General features: G+C 41.3%; 1 protein-coding gene across 1 annotated transcript in view; it reads right to left on the minus strand.

Annotated features, from left to right (window-relative positions):
- The window catches only part of plxna2 (plexin A2), a 157,527-nt gene that overhangs the window by 112,972 nt on the left and 21,513 nt on the right, over nt 1-23,042 (minus strand). Inside the window, exons 2-3 of the mRNA XM_026153903.2 lie at nt 19,404-20,737; nt 14,894-15,076 (exon numbers count right to left, since the gene is read on the minus strand). Of these exons, the coding sequence (XP_026009688.1) occupies nt 14,894-15,076; nt 19,404-20,603 (1,383 nt within the window). The 5' untranslated portion in view covers nt 20,604-20,737. The remainder of the gene's footprint in view (nt 1-14,893; nt 15,077-19,403; nt 20,738-23,042) is intronic.

Consider the following 23,042-nt stretch of genomic DNA (forward strand, 5'->3'; position numbering starts at 1 on the left):
ATCGGCTTCAATACGCCTCTGGGTCCAATGTATGGAGTCAGCCTGCTGCCCATATGGTCCCCACTGGATTAGGCTAAAAAGCCCAGTCACATAATAGTGAGGCCCAAGGAACCATTAAAAACCCATTAATTGTAAAGTTTGAAGCTTCTTATGGCAATGATATGCTAATATTTCTTAGCACTGGAGATGGGCTGAAGAATAAGAAGCAGCCAGATGCAATAGAAGAGAAATGTGCTGAGTGAAGGGAAAGGGTGTGTGTGTGTGTGCGTGTGTGTGTGTGTGTGTGTGTGTGGGGGGGGGGGGGGGGGGGGGATAAAATGTTAAAATGGTGAAAAGAGATTCTACAAATAGTTCCAGGTCATGGTAACTCCTTAAGATCCACTTGTCTGCCAGAAACAAGCACGCTCCCTCTCCCTTTCTCTCTCACTCACCCACACACACTTTCTCACACTGGGTGAGAGGGAGTACTGGGGAATAAGAAGAAGAAATGAAGAGTAGACGACACTGAAACTGCAGGCAGCAGAAGACAAAGAGGTCAGTATTGCGGAAAACATGGAGTCTGACATTAAAGTGAGGCAGCTCAACTTCCATGCTCTATAGCGCCAGAAATGCATTGTCAAGAGATATGTAAGGGGAATAAAATATAAAGGAGTGACTGAGTAGGACAGATGGGTGGAGAAAGAAAAAACAAAGAACAAAGTTACCGTATATCCTGAAAATTTAACAAAGATTGATAGCCTGCATCTCTGTCCATCTGTTTTCATAATAAGACAACTTACGGAATTTACTTTTTGGCCAGGTGTCATAGTGTGGGGAAATTTTCTGCTTATCTCAGCAATCCCCTGTGTTGTGGGGTGGATGGAAGGAACATTAGAAAGGCTAAGTCCCCACCAAGCAGATTAACCAGAGCCAGCCATGGGACAAGAACACAGATTTAGGAAGCATTGCCCAAATAAGATTTAGGCTTTTCACTGGCAATAACTTGGGAGTATACATTTCAATGCGTAACCCGCAATGTAACTGATGCTTTCCTGGCTCTGAAAAGGACTTGGGTTAATCTGAGAACTGCCACTGTACCGAAAGCTTACAGCCTCTTCCAGCTGAATAGAGCTGCTGTGTGTAAGTGCTGGAGCTTTTCTCCTGTGTCGTTCAAATTCAACACTCAGATTTCCTTTAAAGCGAGAGGCAGTGCTACTTGTTATTTGTTTGTTGGAAAGCCTCTTGTATATAATGTGGATCTCATCATTTCAGTGTGGTATACAGATCCCATTACAGTGCAGCTGACATGACAATACATAAAATGTCAGAATCAATGACGGTTGTAGCCACAAAAGAGGAAGTGCTGCAGGAGTACAAAGGTCAGGGAGTCCTGAATGTGTCATTCTTCTGTGTAATGAGTCCTTTTCCTATGTGTGTTTAGGATGCCAATGAAGGTAAAGCACACTGGACTTGTCTTTTCCCTGTTCGGCTCTTGGGAGCCAGGTGTCTCTCTTTAATGGAGCCATGTGGAGACTAACGTAGGTTAATGAGCCATACAAGCCCCAGTGGAGATGAGCATTATAGGCTATATGAGATCCCCTCTCATCCCTATATCCCTCCATTTGTGTCAGACCCAGAGAGAGAACTGAGGAACAAAGGAATCTGTGGTGGAATGGAAGCAGAGATGCAAGAGAGAATGGAGAGCCAAAGAGAAAAGCGGGTCTGCCAGCCTTTTAAAACAATTAAGGTCTGGATGAGATTCACTAAAAGTTCCACTGCCAAGCAAGGCCCAAATGTGGCAGTAAAGGGAAGGCTTAGTGAGAGCCGGCCTAATCAGAAACAGACTCACTACGACAACAAACCAAACCACACACACACACAGGAAAGTCGACACTTTACATATTAAAGCTCGGCAGGGAGGGGAAGAAAGCCTGTGGTAACATCAAATTGTAATGAGGAACAGGCTCGGAGAGTGCATAAAGCATAGAAAGAGACATAAAAACAGAGAGTTGTAATGATGATTTTGAAGGAAAGAGAGCTTTTAACCACAGATGCTATGAGTCTGTTTTAAGAATGTTTGTTGTGGTGTTGTTCTGTTTGGCTTTACTGCATTCCTCTTTTTGTCTTGGTCTCAGATGTGGCTTAGTCTCTCGTTGAGCCGTCTGCGGCTCCATTTCAGCGTAAGCTATAAACTTAGAGCAAGCAAACATTTGAGCATGCCGTGTTTCTGTCCCCAAACGTGAATGTGTGCTTTGCTAAGATGCTGCCGAGACAAGAGAAGCATGAGTAAGCGTTTGGTGATAGCGTGGTTGGAAATGGAGGATACTGGCAGATGAGAGGTGTAGCTGGGAAGAAAAACAGACAGGAAAGAAGAAACACAAGGAAAAGCAGAAAGGAGAGATTTAGGAAGACGAGCTTGGTGAAATGTGGGTAAAATAGAGGCTAGAGAAGCTGCAAGAAGAGCAGAGGGAGCGAGGGAAGAAGAGGAGGCTTGACCAGGTTTGTGCTTCGGAGCAGAGAGCATAGCGGGGTTTGTGGCATAGCCGACGGAGAGGCAGCCTCACATTCCAGGCTTGATCCTGTATAAATCCTGTCTGTTACTACAGATCTGATAGGGAAATAAGAGGCCAGATGGGGGCTTCCCTTGGCCTTATAAGGGATTGTGACTTGGTCTGGATGGATAAAGGGTGAAAAGCCACGGAGAATGAAAAATACAGATAGAAGAGGGCAGAGACAGGAATGAGGACTGGACTTTGAGGAAAAAAATAAAAGTGGATAGCAGTACACAGCAGCAGAATATGAAAAAAATAAATCGAAAAGAAATGGAGAGTGAAACTAAGATGCTGCCTATTGTGTGATATTCTTTGTTTGCTGCTCCTCTGATGTTGTTTCAATGATTTTCAGTCTTTGAAGAGAGATGCATCAGGTCTCCAAAACAGAAACAATTTCCTCCTTGTAACAAGAGCACAGTTAACAATACAGCCCAGCACAAGTGGAACGGTAAAATTCATCCTACTACCATTGTTTCAGCCCGAGTCCCATAGATCATTGTAGAATTTTTCTCTAATGTCAGAAAGAGTATTTTTGCCCTTGAGAAAATTGCATGTGGAAAAAAAACAAAAAAAAAAACCTTGAACAAATAGATGTTTACAATGTTAACCGCTAGAGCTCTACTGATCGCACATGAATTTGCAACACAACAGCAAAAATTCTTGCTATATCCCTTTAATCTACTCTCTTTGTTCTTCATTGTGTTTAGAATTAACAACATTTCTTACTCAAGATGTTCAGACAGTGGGAGCCAACAACCTGCTGAGAAGCCTGATCAGCCACACTAATCTGATCAGCTGTACTTTGTTCAAGTGTGTCTTATTCAAAGAGGACATCACTACCAGCATGGTGTAACCCAAACACCGTCCTATTCCCTTTCAGCTGATGATCCTGGGGAGAACGACACAGTCATCTGATCTAACACACCTTCCAACCCAACAGTCGCCTCCCTCCCTCCCTCCTCTCCCCTCTCCTCTAATCCAGCTTGCAGCCCAAACACAGCATACCTGCAACCAAATGTTCACCCAGCTGCAACAATCTGGACTTATTAGGGTGAAAACTCATGACACAAGTGTTTCTCATTTCCTAATCAGTTAGAGGGCAACCCCCTCCTCTTTCCCCACTGTGTGTGTGTCTGCGTGTGTGTGTGTGTGTGTGTGTGTGTGTGTGTGCATTCGTTTTCATGTGATGAAACACTCTTGAAATAGAGTGAAACCAAGTGTCTTTGAATGTATGATCAAGGGAGTTTTCGCACACCTCCCACATACAAATAACTGCGTAAAACCTCTATGTGCACCTGACTAAATAATATTATCAACATGTGTACACCTTATAAAACACACAGTAAACAAACTTGGAACCACTTATGTTATGGCACGTATTAAAATTAAACAGTTTGTAGACTAAAAGGCACAATACCTCAGAGACGCAACATGCAAATGATGCTGACAAAATGCTTGCCCTACAACGCCCAAACATGACACAAACCGAACTGATTCATTGCCACAGCCAACTAATACAGCTCAAACGCACAAGCACACAAACACGAGACACACCACCTCTATCCACACACCCCACTGAGCAAACAGCTGCTTGTGGCAGCACCACACTGTGGCTACCAATTACACCAAAACAGAAATATTTAACTGCCCTTTTAAACAGAGTGAAAATTAGGAACGTCAGTAGTTTGAGGCTGTGTTGTGATTCCATCAAATTATCATGTCTGTGCCTCGACCAATAATCCAGTCTGACACAGTGGGCCCATGTCACCACACATTGGGATGCCTCACCCCTGGCTCTGACCCTGACCCTTTGCATTAGTCAAGTTACCAGAGGCCCAGATAATGTTTTCCCAACCGCTAACCATTAGTGTTTAATGAATAACAGCAGTAGCTGAGCTGACCTATGGCTGGCTGAAGCCTCTAGCTCCTGCTAAGTTCTTTGATATCGTGACCTTGTTCATGCTCTCTCAGTGGCCTGCCATGGGTTTTCTGGAAGTACAGGTGCTTTTCAAAAACCACATATATGCCCTCGTATTCAGTTTTGTCTGGGTCACAGTTATTATGTGCAGCTCTGCACCTTTTCTCCATTCCTTCCATTGTACAATGAACCTGTCAAGCAATCTAACCACAGACGCATTCTGACATTTCACACATTTCACATAGCTTAGAGTTTCTCTTCATTCTAAAGTACATTCTCAATTAATGTTTCTAGCATCTAATACTCTATATGATCTTTATGTGACTATAAAGCATTGTGCTCAAGTGGTCTGCTCTCTGAAATTAAAATATTAAAAGTGTTGTACATTGTACACTCATTAATATTTAGGGACATAAATTAGTAATTCATCTATGATTTTTGAGTGGAAAAATGTATGATATAATGGAGTAATATAAAAATAGATACATGGATAACAGGGTCTTTAAAACAGAAGAAAAAGACGTTTGAATGGACGCTCTGGTACAAAGTGTTACAAGCTATGCAGAAAGAAATGTCCGCTTGCATTAAGACTGTACTTTTCTTTGCTGGACAGCTGGACTATTAAGAGGGAGTCTCGGCTGACAGCTCTTTTTCATGACAGCATGAGGCCAAGATCTGACATACAGTTGTCAAGAAAAGAGATGCCCTGTGTGAGTGTGTGTATAGGTGTGAGTGTGTGTCTCAGAAGTGATGAGCAGGCTGAGTGAGCGGAGATTACCAGTGGCTTGAAATATTATCACATGCTATTAGTACTGTATCACTGTTCATTAGGCTGATGGCTAGGTGCAGTTACTTGACAGCCTTGTTGTAAGGAAGAGAGATGAAAAGTGTGAGGGCAAAAGTGAGTAAAGACAGAGAACTCTGGGAGTTACACCGTGCACAGAAAATAAAATGTAAAAAGGAAATCATTGCGAAAGGAAAATAAGGGTGAACGATAAGGGTCTGCTTGCCTCAATCCTTCACTGTCAGACATTTAACCAAGAGGCAAAACCTCAATGGGAAACCGGACAGCTGTGGTATTTAATGTCACAACAAGAAAGAATGAGGCACATTACTACAATCCCCAATTTTTATTGTCATAACATCCATAATGTATGATAAGCAGATGACTATTCAATGACTAAAAGCATGTATCAAAGAAATGATTTGTGTAGCGCCCATTAAAGCTTCCTGTAAACATTGTGTGATCACAGAAATGCATTAAACAATGCTGTCACCAGGACAAGCCTAACTCTAAAGGAACTGATAGCTGCTGCTGTCTTGTATGAAGTAGAAGCAGTAAAGCTGTCTCACTATCAGACAGAAACATTAGTAGCTGTCACACTCAGTTTGTCTCAGCATAGACAACGGTTTAGTATATCATCAAAGCCCAAACAATTCTCATTTATAAGATCTATTGGCACTATAAGCTTATTGAAATGGAAGTACACATTTGCAAAATAGATGAGAGGAATGTTGTTTTCATTGCTTGTGTAATCTGGAATGATTATGCATGATATCAAACACATAAACAAGGCATGGCTTTCTTTTCTTTTTTTAATTTTCTAACTGCTTCTAATGAGGACGATCATTAAGATGCATGTAAAATATGGAAAATTCACCACGAACTTCAAAAAGATTCCCTCTATAGTGGGTCACTGCTGGAGTTTCTGTTCAAGTTTACAAAGTACAAGTTTGCTCTTATCCCCCTCTGTCCTTCCTATTCCTCCTTTTATCTAATTTTGGACCACTCTAAGAGCCAGCAGTAATGAATTGGCTAATCACAGTTATCTGGCCCATTCAAGTGCTTTGTAAAGCAAATCAATAAAGCCTGGCACTGAGCCAGTCATCCACTTTGACAGATGTTGCTTGCTAATCTATTTTCTCTATTTTTTTTCGCCATTCTGTCCTAAAGATGTTTACTCTTTAGCTAGCCGTCCTTTTCTGCCTGTCTATTTCAGCAAGGTCAGTGGAGAAAATGAAGAAGAAAACAGAACTGTGTTCCATTTCACACTTGCTGCAGAAGGGACACAAGTCAAGTGCTGAATACTTAAAGTTCATTCAGCTGAGAGAAATTTTTCCTCTTTGATTGGTGGAACTACTGGAAGACATTTCATCTCAGAAATTCATACCTCAGGCAAAAAGAAAATAAATAAATAAGGCTTACACCCATACTATACCATTTCCAGAGTAACAGATCAATAGCAAAAACTGATAACTATTTCTATGAATTTCAAATGTTCTCCCTGTGGTGCCTACACTAGCAGCAGACTAAACAGCTAAAACTGATAGGCTGGGATAAGCTGCCTCCCAACGCGCCCTCATGTTCTGAACATACAGTATTTTTGTGCGTTTTATATTACAAATTCAATTGGCTGGAAATTTTGGAAAATACAATATTCATTAGAAATGAAGAGAACATTCAGCTTTTTCCCAACTTGTTTACCTTTCTGTGTATCCTGGAAGACACGGATCTGCGTTTGATGTGGCTTCTTAATCCTAACACCACAATGGCTTCACACATTAATAAAAGTCACACAAAGCAATGACACAGACTTCACTTACAGCTCTCCATGCAAACAAAAGTTTAAAAGTGAGAGTTTTTAAACATAACAAAAAGTTCAAGCTACATAACTCCGCCATTAACACAATTTGAAGCCTAATCAATAGGAAAACATGCTGAAGAAGCTAGATTACTGCAAGGCTTTTTCTTTAGACAATCTCCAGTGAAAAGTGGCTCTAATCAACAATGGGTTAATTAATCTCACTTGTGAAGTTAGTCCAATTATGGGACACACTCTACGGGGAATATTTGTCTCCTAAATAATAGTAATAAAATGCATTGCTAATGAAAGGTCTCACAAAAAAAAAGTTCTGTTCAGACAAAGGTAAATGAATAAATAAGTAGTGCACAACACATTTAGGGACATGTGTGAATCAGACTTTGTCTCTTTCGGGATTCGGATGACATTTTGGCATAGGTGAATGAATACCTTTAGGCTAAATAAAGCCTACATGTATAAAATTCATCTGTTGTAAAATGTATGCACTGCATGAGTATTTGTCTCCTGTTGTTAGATAATGAAAAACACTTCCTTCGAAACACTGGCAGAGAAAAGAGCAGGCAATTAGAGGAAGTGAAAGGAGAGGGAGACACATGGAAGGAGAGAAAGCAACATAGAGCTGTTTGAATGTGATTAATGAGATCACTGCAGGGTAGGCTGTGTCATTGTAAAAGTCTGAGCAGCAAAAAGGAGGAAAAATAGAGTGGCAGAAAGAGTTAGAGACTGAGACAGAGAATGGGGTAGAAAGCGAGACATGAGAGGGAAGAGAAAAAAACTGAGCAGAAACCAAGCTGACTGACCTGGCTACATTTAACTCACTGCTATGAAAAGACAGGGGGAATGAGACGGAACGACTGACAGAAAGTGAGTAAATCAGGCAGACAAAGAAAAAAAGAGATATAAAGCTCAGATGAATGGAACAGCAGGGGCTCTTGGTCTTCTGCTGGCCTTTTAACAGTGAAGTGTTTAGGGAAGCCTCGACCAGGTCTGGCAGATAGAGAAGCTTGTGCTCTAAAGAGAGCCATGAAAGGCACAGCCTGCTCCTGCTGGCTGGGGATGCCGCTGGCCACCTCTTTATCTGGCTCAGGGTAACAGACTGGGCAGGAGCAAGTAGAGGCCAGGATCGAAAAGGTCACACAGGCATCCTGCCAGTCCAAAAATCCATAAACAAGCTGGGGTTGAGCTGGACTAGAGAGATGGTTGTGGTAATTAAACATTTATGGCAACCATCTTTACACCCAAAGATACAAAGCCTCTACACAAATATATCATTTAAAATAAACAGAATACAAAAAATATGATTCTTCCAGATTTAACATGCCAATGAAAGTAGTTTTATAGTCTCAATAACCACCCAACAGAGGACTTCTTCAGTCCTGGCTGAAGTTCCTTCCCCCCCATATCCTGCTGTTGATCAGACAGTTTAATTCCACAAGACAGAGCTTTACTGTACTTTTTTTCTTTTTTTTTGAAATTGTAAAAAAAGATAGTCTCTCAGGTACCACACACAAAAGCTACACAAATTAAATTTGCCTCTGTTCGCAGTTTTGGATATTGTGTTGGTTTGATCCAGCCTCTCTGTGGATGTGCTGGAAATTGTGCTGGGAGGAAAAAAATTATTTGACCAGCAACAGTGATTTCTAGAGGGTATGCCAAGCGCTCAGCTGTTTCTAGTAGGGAAACTGAGGCTGTATTGATAGTGATCAAAAAGATTGCCAGCAATCAAGGAGAGAGAGACCCACAAAGATGGTTGTAATAGGTGCATAACACAGCTGTAATATCAGTTAAAGAATCGCTCATACATGCCACTTTTTATCTAAAATGTCAGTTGCTCCATAAATAGGTGTATTTCGTGTGATGTTTTTCCATTTAATTTTAACCACACAAGGCAAAACAAACAATAATTTAACAATGGAATGCAATTATTTGTTCAGTCTGGGATTAAGTAGAACACACTATTCAATCTAAGTGATGCAATTGTTATTATATAAAGCATTCAGTGAGAAATAGCAATTACTGACTATGATGACTGGAAATAAGTTCTACCTGGTGGCGATTGTGACAGTTCTTTTCACTTGTAATTGTATTTCTTTGTATTGTATTGTATTGTGAGGTTAATTTATGTTGTGTAGGGACTACAAAGATCTTTAATAAAGCCGTTAAAAATATTAATTTTCTGTGTTTTTAGGTTTTTGGAATTCGTTTTTGCAATTATGAACAACAACTGAACATTTTCCATAAAAAGAGGTTAGGTTTCATATTTCCACATAGTCACTCTGTGTTAGCGCGTTTTAAGGGATGCAGGTGACAGGATGGCTCACTTCTGTTTTCAAAATAATTTGTACCCCTGGGGGAACAGGATGGGCCTCCTTTCAGTTGTTGCCATGAGCCTCAGCTGTTGCTATGGACATCATCCTCAATGATATTTAGTGCTTCTCTCCCTCTTTTACTCTAGATGTTCATCTTTGTGTCTATTATTATTTCACCGACTCAGTTTTTCCACCTGTTCTACTTTCTTTCTCTCCTTCATTACTGCCCCAGTATCCTTGTGCATTACTATTTAGACAACATAGCCGGGCTACAGTGAAAACAAAAGTCAAGGGTTGGAAAGCAGTGAGTAAATTTGCTGAGCTAATCCATCAATTTCACATAAAAATCCATGCCAGGCAAAGCCAGGCCACACAAAGACAGGTGAGCAACCTCTTGGCTGACAGGCCAGACACCCAAGTTGCTCTGATCGTATTCTTTCTCAGAGCAACAAATCCAAGAAATAATTCACAGAGGTTCATTGCAAAATCACCCTGTCTGTTCGGGGTAACCACAGCATAGAAGGGCGAGAGTGGGGTTGGAGGGAGGATGGTCACTTGTCCACCAGGACCCTGTAGTAGCAGCTGCTTGCATTTACAAGCCTTTTAAGTCTGGAATACTTTATGCCCTGTGATCAGCTGTTCCCCTCAGTGACCCCCCCCCCCCAACATCACTGTCTACACAACACACACAACCCTGCTGTTCTTCAGGCTACTGTGGGAGCCATGTGAGTAAGCTGCGCACACTCTGCTACGTTAACCAGATCTACAGGACATTTGTCCAGTTAAACACCTGAACCACCCTTTTAAGTTGCCTCTTTTAGCTACAAAACATATTATCCAAACCAATTACCCCATTATTCATCAGGGCATGACAGAAAAAAAACAACAACAAACTTTTCCATTTTGGTTTTTGTTCGCCTAATCCAAACCAAAACACTGAAGGGTAAACTAGCCGACATTTACTAAGATAATTGCTGTTTGTAAAGTGTACAGTACAATAGCTATACAGATTATGCCAATCCTTCATGACTCAGTTACCTTTTCATAATGTAATCACAAAGCCTGTTTGGATCTTAATAGTTTTGCAGGATTTAGAATACATGGGAGCCTACCATTTGGGAATGTATCCCTATGGTCCCAGGTTCAACAACTCTGTTGAGCTTGTGAGAAAAACAGGGATAGAGGATGTTTCTTCTCATTGTCTGTGAACTGATTCCAATTAAGATGGGAATCGTGAATGCCCCTCTGCTGAACATGCTTTAACTTTCCCATTCATTTTTTGTTTTGGCTTCTTTCAACATCTAATTTTACATGTGCAGCAGTGCCCTCCATCCCCATCTATATCAAAGGCAATGCTTTCCGCAGCTCCTCTGCTCCACAATGCCATCGTTGATTCCCACCAATCCCAGTCCCCATATGGGATATGCCTCCTCCCCAGCAAAAAGTGAACCACACACAGTCAGTTTTAACTTGGATGATGCAATTCTTGGGTAATGTGTGTCCAATTGCATAGCAGATTGCCTATCTTTATAAAGTTCACCCACAGAGCCATCTTTGGTTTCTGCGTGATAACATAGATGATAGAGGCTGATGTGGATAATATGCAGTCTGGACACAATTACTTTACATCTTGCTCTAGAATTTAAATAATACATTAACTTAAGAGCAGGACTACCACCTCACTAGAAGATCTGTAATGATAGCTTTGACTGGGATAAATAATGTTTTTCCAATCGCTAAAACACATTCATAAGGGTTGGTGTACTGGGCGTCTTCTACAGCTTTCTGCTGAGGTGAACACCTACTGGCCTCCACCATCAATCACTGCCTTCAAGAACACCACCCAGAAGTCCACACCCAATTTATGGAAGTCTCACAACACATTCAACCACACAGCTTATGCATGTGTTAGTCTATGCTTGCAGTGAAATTCTCTAAGTTCATAAAGTATATGAGATGCCCATTTGTTCCCACATCTCTCAGCAAAATGCAATGACTTCACACTCTGTTAACATCACGACAGAATATTTTTTGCTGCAGCACTGTATGAGACTCCTGTGTAGTGTTATTGTTTCCTGCAGTGTGCCACACTATATATGCATTTTTCTTACTTTGGTGTCTGCTTACTCCCCCACCCTCTTAACCCCTCTTCCTCAATCAATCCCCTACAAAAGCCTGCCACAGGCAGCGATATCCACCAACATCATCCCTCATGCTTTGCCATGTTCCCGCAAAGCCAAGGAAACAGCAGCATATACGGGAGCTGATCTGCAGGGAAAGCAGGAGGGAAATGGAGGGAGGGAAGGAGGAGTGGGATTGAATGGGGAAGCATTGAGTGGAAGGATGGGGAGGGGGTATTCTTTGGGAAGGGAGCCAATCCAATTACAAGCAGTGGTGCAGCCCTGGTTTCTTTGGCGGCACAAAATTCACATTTCGACGGTCTCTTCCTCCCTCCCCTAGTACCTTCTTGCTTCTTCTTCTAAAGATGCCTATTCCTGCTACTCTGTTTCCTATTTTTTGCTCATCGTGGCTCACACTCACATCCTGTAATCGTGCATCCCTATGCACCACACCCCTCCCTTTCCCCATCTGTCTGTCTTTCTTGGATGCATGAAAGAGCTGGAGGTATAGCACTGTATCACCAGCAAAGCAACAAATCTTGTCACCCTAGCTGTGTCATGCTCAGATCTGCAGGAAGCCTCCAGCATCCTACTCCATGTAGGTGTCTCATGCAACTCTGTAGGAGCTTATCATCCCTCTGCAGAGGAAACTGTAGCTCATACTCTTTAGGTCACCCAATCCCTCTGCCCTCCCTGTGCCACGGCATGGCAGGGCAGGCTGGGAGAAGGGTGGGGTGGAGGGGATAGCCAGGGTGTTGAATAACATTCAGTGTAAACAATGCATACTTCGGACAGACTGATTATTCTTAATTACTAATTAGTCATTATACATGAAAACAGCTTTTTTTAAGCTGCTGCAAATTGCTACAGGGGAATCCCAATTCTCTGTCATTCTCCCAGCAGTCAGAGCTTGTACATTGTTGATCATTTGCGTTCATGCAAATCATCACGTTTCACTATCCAACAGCACATCTGCTTGCAAATTTCTGCACAGCAGAAGAGTGCATATATTCTCACGCGATCAAAAGCAAATTAGGTTCGATTAAAGTCCTCCAAACTTACTTTGACAGCAAGACCACACTAAAACACAACCTTTTATTTAGCAGTAAAAACCTGAGTTAACAACGCAAAATGCAATTTAAGTTTTGGGAATGTCACAGAAATATACAATTAATATTTCATTATGGCAGACATTTTGATTTCTACACTTAATATAATCTCGTGCTGAGTTCATTCACATTACTGAGAATATTTTAACAGAGTTAAACTTTTTCCACTATTTTCTCACTTCAGCCACCTCATAGTAAGAAGATTATTATAATCATAAATATTAAGACAACACATCATTTGAACTTTCTAATGTGCTCTGTTAGTGAAACCATATTCTGTGTGTCATGGGATCATTCTCTGTGGGTGACTGCTTGCTTTTTTTATATTCTGACCACTGGACCGTGGTACCTTTTGTCTAGGTGCGCTTCTCATATCCTGATTAATTCCTGCCCCACCTTAGCGTTACTGTGGTTACAGTCACGCCTCTGTATGTAGTCACACAGATGCACAGAAGGCTATTTTGCATGGATTTTGAAACAGACTAAGGACATAGCAGAGGGAAATGGGTGATTGCGAGCGGCAGGTACAGACAAGAGTGTGGAAAGAAACAGGCAAACACACACCATATGCAAGCAACAGAGTGAGGAAAACACTCCTCTGTTGCAAATAATTGAAACAGATGAAAAGGTTAAAAAAAAGTTGACATTATTTAAAGCTCAAACTGGTGGTTAAGTCAAATTAATATTCTCTACACAACAGCCTGATTAGTAAATTGATTTAATAATGGAAAAATGAAGACCAAAATAACCCACAACACTGACATTTATGTTCCACTCCTGACATTTGTGATCTCGGAATGACACTGAGACAGTCAGCCCAATGAGAGAAGCAAGGTCAATAAATCTATCAATATCCTTCAACTAGCTGTCTAATTGCAGTCTGGACACGAGACAAAGGACAACTATGATAGGCCTACCCGAAAACTCAAATTTCAACCAAAGCCATGCATACATATAGTAGGCTATATCACACAATATTACCAGACAGGTAACTACATTTTGGCGCCTGAGAATGGGGGACTGTGTATAGCAACACTTACAATTGTTTAGTGGTTAGTAGTACACTATTTATGTTTAAGTTAAAGCTGAGAGTCTGTATATTAAACCTATATGCATTACATTGGTGTAACATATACTTTTTATAAAAATATATATAGCTAATCAGCTGTTTGGGGGAATGTCAGTGTCACACAACAGTGCAAGAGCTGTTTGAAAACAATCAATAAATCATAGATGTGTCTGACTGACAATCAAACCCAGAGCGGCACTTAACAGCACTTCTCCTCTGCACTATTTATTCCAGCTAGTCAAAAGTTTAATCTCATGCCTGATTTAGACTTCTGAGCCGGTAATGTAACCTACATAAGTGGCCAACATCATTGCTGACATTTATACTAATGCATGTGACATTACACGTTAATTACCACGCAGTTGTCTCCCAGTGTTTTACATGTGGTGCCAACCAGCAGAAACAATTAAAATTTCTTTCTTCTGTTCCTGAATGTTTTTCACTTCTTTGCACATTCTCTCATGTCCATTCCAATAGTTTCCCCCATCCTCCTCTAGGAATTTGCCAACATGTGTAAATCCTTTTATTGATGCTATGATTATTATTTCTTATATTGAGATCATGATTCTTATTCTCTCACTGAAAATTCAACAACTGCAGCGAATAGTTATGAGTTGCATTGATGAGACTTGTAGACACATTTCTATGGAGATGCACCGTAAGTTACAATGTAAGGTCTCAGAGGGATTTGCCATTACGGTGTAGCTGTGGTGTAGATTTCCCAGTGAAATATAAATCCACAGTAATACCATGTTTCTTGTAGCTAGGGTGTGAAATCTATTATTATTAACTGGCCAGGAGCCCTTAACCCTCTGTAGCCTTTGTATTCTCTCACCAAGACTAGGAATTTCAGTGCATGGGCTGGCTCTTTCCCTTGGCTCTCAGTGGGCCAAAGCAGAAAGGTGCCTATTAAAATTAATGGTTCAGTGCAGGATACTTAACAGTGCAACACTAGAGCTCATTTAACAAGGAACTGGTAATGACCACTACAGTGAGCTAGCTGTTGCCATTACACCTCCCTGACACTTTGACAGCTGGGATTAAATATTAAGCAGCTATGTTTCCTTGTGACCAACATCCATCTACACAGAAATAGGACCACTTCACAGTGTCAGTCCCCTCTGGACTATTGAGCAGTATAACTCCCTATGTATCATAGTAATAACACAAGCAGAGAACTTATACATGAGACCTTTAACTGCTGGATGAGAAGAGGAAGGGAGTTGGTACTCACCTTCTTCAGGCGTCCACTCTTGGTACCCACAAAAGCTACACAGTAGCCATTGTAGACATAAGAGGTCACAGAAGTCATACGGTCCCGAGTCTCAGTGTAGAGAGTGTGGCCAGTCACTAGTTGAGAGCCGCCAAGTGGCTGGTTGATGTCCAGACCACAGAAGGAGTCATCAATGGGCACGGGCTAAAGACAGAAGAAAAAAAGGTTATGAATTACAAATTAATAACAAGAATGTTTAAAAAATGGTGATCATGATTATCAGGGTAATATGTGACATTAAGCAAAGAATTCCTTAAAATTAAACATACTGTAAGTGCCTTGAGGCAACTATTGTTGTGATTTGGCCCTATATAAATAAAATGTAATTAAAGTGAATTGAATTGTAGGAATAGGAAGTGAAAAAAAATACACCAGAGAAAGACAGACTTACAGGATGAGGCAACAGCAGTAAAGAGAGGCTGAGATACAGAGCATTATAAAACAAGACAGCTCAGTAAGGACCAAAGATGAAGGTGACAGACTGAAACACGAGGGTGATGGCCAAAGTTGTGGAAATAGTGGCAGTGTTAGAGAGTGTTTGAGATGGGCAGATGAGAGAGGTGAGCCTGAGGGAAAGAGGAAGGTCAGAGTGAGGAGGAATTGCTCACGTGAGTCTCTTAGCCAGACAAACGTTTTTCTTTCGGGCACACCAGAAAGAATATGTATCAGCTCCACCCGACTGAGCTCCACCTTGCTCTCACTGTGGCTCATTACCCTGGCCTATCACAACATCACAGCAGAAATACACATACTGCACGATAACAGTGGGCATTAGCGAGCACAATGCGTGATAACTATGCAACATAGAAATGTGCATGTAACCAAAGAAGCACTAATAACATTTACTTATTCACTAGAAAACAACTGCTATAGTGAATTCTCAGTGAATTTAAATTCAGCTCTTAAGGAAAATTTGGGCCTTAAGACAGCTGCTTAGAATGAAAACTTCTTGTTCTTTCAAGATATGAAAATACAGGCAATGAGGAGGAGGTGAATAAGAAGTAAGACAGTGGTCTGTCTGGTGTTGAATCAGGTCAGCTGACAGTCACCAAGTATCATTGGCCTCAATGTGCCATGCAGGCTAAAGTGAAATGGCCAGGCAAGCATTACATGTGTATATCCCATAGTCCCTTGCTCACAAACTCTATCTTATTCAAATTCTAAATATATATCCCCTTTTTACAGCCCCTACTCATTAGTTTTCTTACTCTCACATTTCTCATCCGTCTCCTTTCTATCCCTGCTTCTGTCTTTTTCACTGTCAGAATGGTCTAAGCAGACTGTGTTGAGAATGTGTGGAAGGCAGCTCTGTCTCTCACACAGTGGCTGTACAACCTTTCTACATATATTTTCATGAACAGAGCAATAACGCTGAAGGGGAATAATCGCCTCCGCTTGTATCCTCACGCCCCTCACTTTGTGGCATTTCCTTTTATTCCCTTTGCCCAAAATAGCACAGAGTGCTATGGAGTACTACTGCGGTATTTAAAAAGAAAAAAAACAATCTGGTGAGTTAACATTTTCATGTCTCATGTGGTGATAACATCAAATGTACTGTATGCAATTGTTCTAGGCTTCTCTTAAACACAAGTTGATGACACAGACGGTATGAATCAGATGGGAAAGCTAGCAGCTATCTTGAGGAACAGCCGTGAGTTCCAGACATCGGCTTATCAATATATACTCCCTGAAAATCATGCAGCTATTCCACATATGGTCTGTTGGGCTCCTAACCATTTGGTTCTGATTATATCTAGATTGTTCAGATGATGTATGCTTAGTAGACTTGGCAGACAGCTCAAATCCCCCTGGAGTCCATGTGGTTGAGCTTTCTTGTTCACCTTCTTGCAGATTTTTTTGTTTCATTGTGTTTTTACTGCTGACTTACAACAAATCTCACGAGTAGTGCAGAAATGTAGTTTTCTATACCACTGTTTCAAGAGACAAATTATATGAGACCTAAATTAAACATATGCGATTAATCCTTATTGAACATCTCACAACATGAAATCATATTAATTTTCTGCTGAGAAAATAGCTGCTACCCTGTTTAGATGTGACAGGATATGTGCTCTCAGAGATTTTTCCTCTCAGAGTATATCAAATTTATCAACTCCAGTCCCACTTCGCTTTCACAAGTGGTTAATTAGTTCTAAGGGCATGAGCAAAAAAAGCAAGACTGGAGGATAGTGTGACACATGGACACACAAACACACACACACACACACACAGTGTGATACAGAAAGAATCCCATCATGGCTCTACTCCATGGGATTGACTACAGAGATGGTGTGAATCTCCAGATGGCAGAAGGCTGGATGGCTGGGTGATAAATCTTTGATTGGCTGCTGTATCTGAATCCCCTGGCTCAGCCTCAGTTCCATTCCCAGCCTCAGCCTTGGCCTGCATGTAACTGAACACAGTAAAATGTCTGCAAGAATGAGAGCTGGGGGTATAATTAAAGTTCTCTGCTTTGAGCTCGCTGGCTACCTGCTGTTTACAACAGACCAGACGAGAGGTACTGAAGCTGCATGTGTAATTTACTCAGAAACCAAGAAAGGTACAGTTAACAGTTAGCTAAAATACACTTGGGTTGGTCTAACCTTGAAGAACCTCACATTGTGATGGATGTCAAACACTAAAAAATACCACACAGAGTCACATAGGAACATACTTAAGAAAAAAAAAAAAAGAAAGATGTGAAGCATACAGTATGTGTACTTGAAAGTAGTCACACTACTTAAGTTGAGGATTTAACATCAAGCACACAATGTCAGCATGTTTGACATATCTGGGTGTTAAATGTATTTGGGACAGGTTATATGAGTTCCACATGCACTGACATCTGTCTTTATAATCCACATTGTACTATGGATTTAGTAGCCAGTCTTGGTCTTAAGGACTGCGTTTTATATGTGACTGCGGCTAAATATACAATGCTTGGTGCAGTGTAATGCATTACTGGAAATAAATGCCTAAAGAATGAAGTGGGGGTGCAGCTTTGCAGATAAAAACTAGCAACTATAAACATGCACATACATGATTGGGCAATCTTCTGGGAAACTAGAAAAATATTCCAAATGGAGCTCCAACAGTTTAAAAGGCTCCCAGTGTCATCAGTTTATACCACTATTTCCCCTTCTTCTGCCAACTCTGCATCTTACAACATCTTATTCCGCCTTCTCAGCAGAGCTAATAAAGTCCAACAGCTAGTTTGAGATAATGTCTCCCTCCTCCTGACAATCACCTCTGACATTGTGCTAATGGGGAATTTACTGATTTTAATAGCAGTGGTCAACTGAGTTCCCCGGGGGGGTTAGCAACAAAAGAAGCTGATCAGTGCGGTTCTCATCATAGTGAAGGATAGGGATATCATTAAACCCCACACTTCACATACTGCTTGTACACCCAGTATTAAAAGTGTCTCCTATGCACACACAGATATACAGCACACATGCACACTTAGCCAGTCATTAATTCTTAATATTCTTAAAGTCCTATTTGCAATTAAAGAATGAAAGCACAGAGGACTGTGGCCTCCTGGGAACGAGCGAAACCTTAATTGTACGTGACAACATGTAACGGATACATGGCCTTGTATTATAGCATAATTGGGGATTTCAGAAGGAATAGTCTGCTGTGTGATCTACATTATGCCAACATCAGAAGCAGAGTAACTTGAGCGACACCCCCCACCACACACACACACACTTTATTTTTCTAGAAGGGGAGTGTGTTTACTTGTGTTGTGCTCGAGGAGAATGTTATCACTTTGATGGTTGCCAAGAAAAATAAATCCTCTCTAATTTATGAATATCTCTTATTGAAATGTACTTGAAAGTGGATATTTTCTGATATCAAAGCTACAAAACAATTTGAAATAATTGAGTGCAGTAGAAGAGTCATTTGTAAAATAGTATGCAATACTAGGCATTCAAAAGCATTTCTGGGTGATTGCCTTTAAAAATATATATATAAATAAATAAACCAGCATACGCTTGCACAACTTGCTGTGTTTTTCTGGTTCACTGAGAGGACTTAGTAATTCCCTTCACGGTTTACCAGCATATTTCAGAAAGAATCTAAATGTAGAAGTTGCTCAATTTATAAAAATTTCAGACCTTATTATATAAATGAATAGCTCTTTTTTGGTTTTCAGCTACTTGAAGCTCAAAGAATTTAAAAGGAAAAAAAAGTATAAATTGATTCATCTAAACACGAATGTGCAAAACAGAAATGTGCAAGTAATTATTCGCCAATTTATCAGTGTCCTTACATTATTTCCTATACTATCCCAATAATATTTCCCAATGACAAGCGTTTCAAGTTTTTCAAATCCTCTTTCACATTGTTACCATATGGAAGAGGGTTATTTCAATTGTTCTCCCTTTCACACTCTGGATGATCTGGAGATCTGTGGATGGGTGCATGTAAAGCATGAAGTGTTTGTCATCCATTTAGTATAACTCACCGCTTTGGTGCACTGCACATCCTTCCCAAGCAGCCAATTAAGTTCCAGGTTTCCTTCTCCCTGGTAGCAGGACTGCAGGCGCTCCTTAATTCGTGCATTGATGTCACGAATGGTGAAGACGCAGAGCGCTGAGTCATCTGGTGGGCGATGGAACTGCTTCTGGCCCTTAGAGAAGATGGTGAAGAGCACATCATCGTGGGCACTGATATTGAGTGATGCAGCGAGAACACGTCCTGGCTTGCCAAGGTAGGCAGCCTGCAGTAGCCGGTACTCAACACCGCTCTTCACACAGCCAATAGGCAGGGAAACATAGGAGTGGAACTTGGGGTCATCTTTGCAGAGGCGAACAATGCGAGAAGTGTAGAACAGGTCACTGCCGGATCCGCTTGACGACATGCTGTTTTCTGGTGTCTCGGGCTGAACAGTCAGGAAGTAAACAAAGCTGCCGCTGGCAAAGCCGTAAACATAGTAGATGTCAAAGTGAGAGACCAGTGCCAGTGTGTCTGATGGTATCTTTATGAGGGAGGACACAAAATCTGTGTGCAATTCATAGTCAAGCATAGCAGAGGATTCTGGGTCACGGGGCAACTTTCGACTGGAGATTGTAGGAAAGTAGTCCTGTTTGCCATCTACCGCCGTGCCAATAAACAGGGTCCCATCCTGGCCCTGCGAAGGCACAATGACCCCATACATAGTCCCAGTCTGGTTTACACTAGAGAGGTAGTGTTCTTTCTTGTGGGAAGGCTCCACTAAGATAAAGAGGTCATCCAATCTGAGGAGTTTACAAACTCCCTGGTACAGGCTGCCACAGGCCAGCAACCGGTTTTGGGAATAATCAATTAAGAGAAGCTTGTTGACATTGTTGGTTGAGACAAGGGGCTCAGAACAAGGCTGGACAATCAGAGGAGGGTAGCACGCCTTGTTGTCATCCTCTGGGCCTGTGTCATGGGAGACTAGAAGAGTCAAGTTGCCTGAGAGCTTGTACACACGGTTGACTGCTCCAATATACAAAGCGCCTGTGGTTTGGTGAACTGTCAGGTGGTTGAATACCCAGTCCCGACGTTCAGGGTGGAAACTAGTAAAAGTCTGCCCATTGGATAAAGCAGGTATTACTATGAGCCAGAAGCCTAGTAGAGCAGCCATTGGTCCCACTTTAGGGTTAAGTGATAAAGTTCTGCGAAATGCTTGCTGGCCCTCCATGTTTAACAGGCCTGGAAGGAAATCGCTAAGGGAGTTGAGAGAATGGATGTAATGAATACGTGGAGGAGACCTTTGCCTTTGTGTTGCTGAAGGCTATCTTGCAGGTCAAGCTTCACAAGGTTTTTCACATGTTTCTGTAAAAGAAAACAAGAAACAAAGAGAAAAGTTGTAAATTGTCACAGCTGAGTTACATGTCACACGAAGAAGATGCATTTAAGAGTGTTTCAAAGTGAAAAGGAATAAGAGGCTCAAATTTAATAAAGCAATGAGCTGTGGAGAATAGACAATTGGTGGAAACCATTATGGTGCACATTCCAAAGGACAGGGCAGGTTACAGCAACGGAAATTAGCCTGACCTGACTCATGCTAGCGCTGCTGCTGTCACCACACACTGAGTAAGAGGTTTCCAAGAACAGAAAAAAGGCCAAAACAGGCATTGCTCGCTAAAAGCAAGGTCACTGTGTTGTGAGACTGACTGTCTTTTTCTTCCAAAACAATGTGACACTTCAGTGAAGCTAACCTTTTACACATGTATTATATTCACTTATTTTATTAGAAAGGGTTTAGAATATTGTCATAATTAGAATCTGTATTTCTGAGTTATTGTCCATAACCCTTTATGAGGATTTTAGTAGCTGAAACTTTGGCCATGGCAGATCTAGGCAGTTTATCTTTAAATCAAAGTGAATAATTGTGTCCAATTTGGACAAAATTCCAAATACCTTTCCAAAGATATTCCATTCACAAATGGGATGGGCATAACATCACAGTGGCCTTGACTACTGACCACCAAGATCTAATCAGTTCATCCCTGAGTGCAAGTGAATATTTGGGGCAGATTTAAGGAATATTTCGTTCAGAAAATACATTAATCTGTAGCGACCTAATGTTTGATCTTTGACCACCAACATCTAATCACGCCATCTCCAGATGATCGGGCTTACCTACAAAGGAAAACCTAAAACACATCTTCAATATTAGAGACCATGCCAAACATTAGCACACAGCTTAACGTTGTGTGCTTTGTTATCCTTAAAACATCATTCTCTTCTTTTTATTTTTATACTGACCCCATCCTCACGATTTCTTTAAACACATCCCCTATCAGTTGCCCATTTTGATATACTATATTAGTCAAAATGTATCACGCTACAATTAATGCAACCATGCTCTGCCTGGGCTGTAAAGATCTCTCTCCATGTGCTATAAAACCAAGCAGTCTGTCCCCAGGAGTTAATTATCTCATCCATTGGAAAAGACGGCCTGGATCTCATTACTGGAACAAACTGAGAACAAATTGGAAGCCACTTGCACACACCCCTACTCTTGCTCTTTAAGGGGCTCATTTTTATAGACTCTGAATCTATTAATTATTCTTTTATACAATTTATTTATTTATTCATTGTTTATAAATCAAGTTCCTCTAATACTGGTGTGCTCAGATCACAACTGATTAATTTAAAGGTGATTTTTGTGCTGCCTATAATTAATCCCTCCACTGTAATAGATATATACAAAACATCCTCATGCAAAGATTAACTAATAGAACATCTGATGTATGTATGAGTGTGTCTCATTCCCCAAGTATTATCGGTGTACTCTATCAGAACCAAGTAGTGTGAGGGGCTAACAAGTGGAGAGAATGGCAGTGCATCCTAAAATCAAGTACGATTAGGCGTAGCGATCCAACAAGGGTAATTACTATGGCGCTGGAGGTGGTAAGCTGGGGAGTGACATGGGGACGCCGGGGGCTTGAATGTGTCAGAGACGGCCCTACGTCGTTTGTCACACTCCAGATTTGCATTTCCAGCAGCGAGGGCACAGAGAATCAAGGGTGAAAAGATGTGGCCTGAATAATCAGTAACTGCACCTTGAATTAACAAGCGACTGAAAAGGGGAGGGAACATTGTATGGGAAGATACTGAATAGCCAGCTTACATTGTGACGTGTTCAAGGCAGGTTTGATTTGCAGCAGTAATTTAGGGGTCCCTTTGAGCCGTGTCAGCCCTTTCATAGACCTCAATCCAAATCCGTTAATGGCCATCTTAGGGTCCCTCCCTACTCCTTGTGATCGAGTATACTACACAGCACCATCTTAAATATAACCCTAAGGAAGCATATTGATCTATGTGTCCAGAAACACAGGTCCTAAAGCCCAGTCAACCTGTTCTTGGTGTGTGTGCACAGGCAGAGGCGTGGGAGGTGCGCTGTCCCAAAAGCACTTTATTAGCATGGTCATAAAAGTGCCAGTGACTCTAAAAAACAGCAAGGGTCAGACCCCCACCCTCACTTTCAGTTGCCTGCATGCTGCCATGCTCCTTTGTTTGAGTTTGTACATGGTAGATTTGCAAAGTGGATCCCTTTGGTGGCATAATCAGTTTCCTGCTGAGCTAGCTTTTCGCTCAAGCCCCAAAGCCTTTTGCCCTTTAGATCTTACGC

This window comes from Astatotilapia calliptera, chromosome 20 (assembly GCF_964374335.1).
Source record: "Astatotilapia calliptera chromosome 20, fAstCal68.1, whole genome shotgun sequence".
NCBI lineage: Eukaryota > Metazoa > Chordata > Actinopteri > Cichliformes > Cichlidae > Astatotilapia > Astatotilapia calliptera.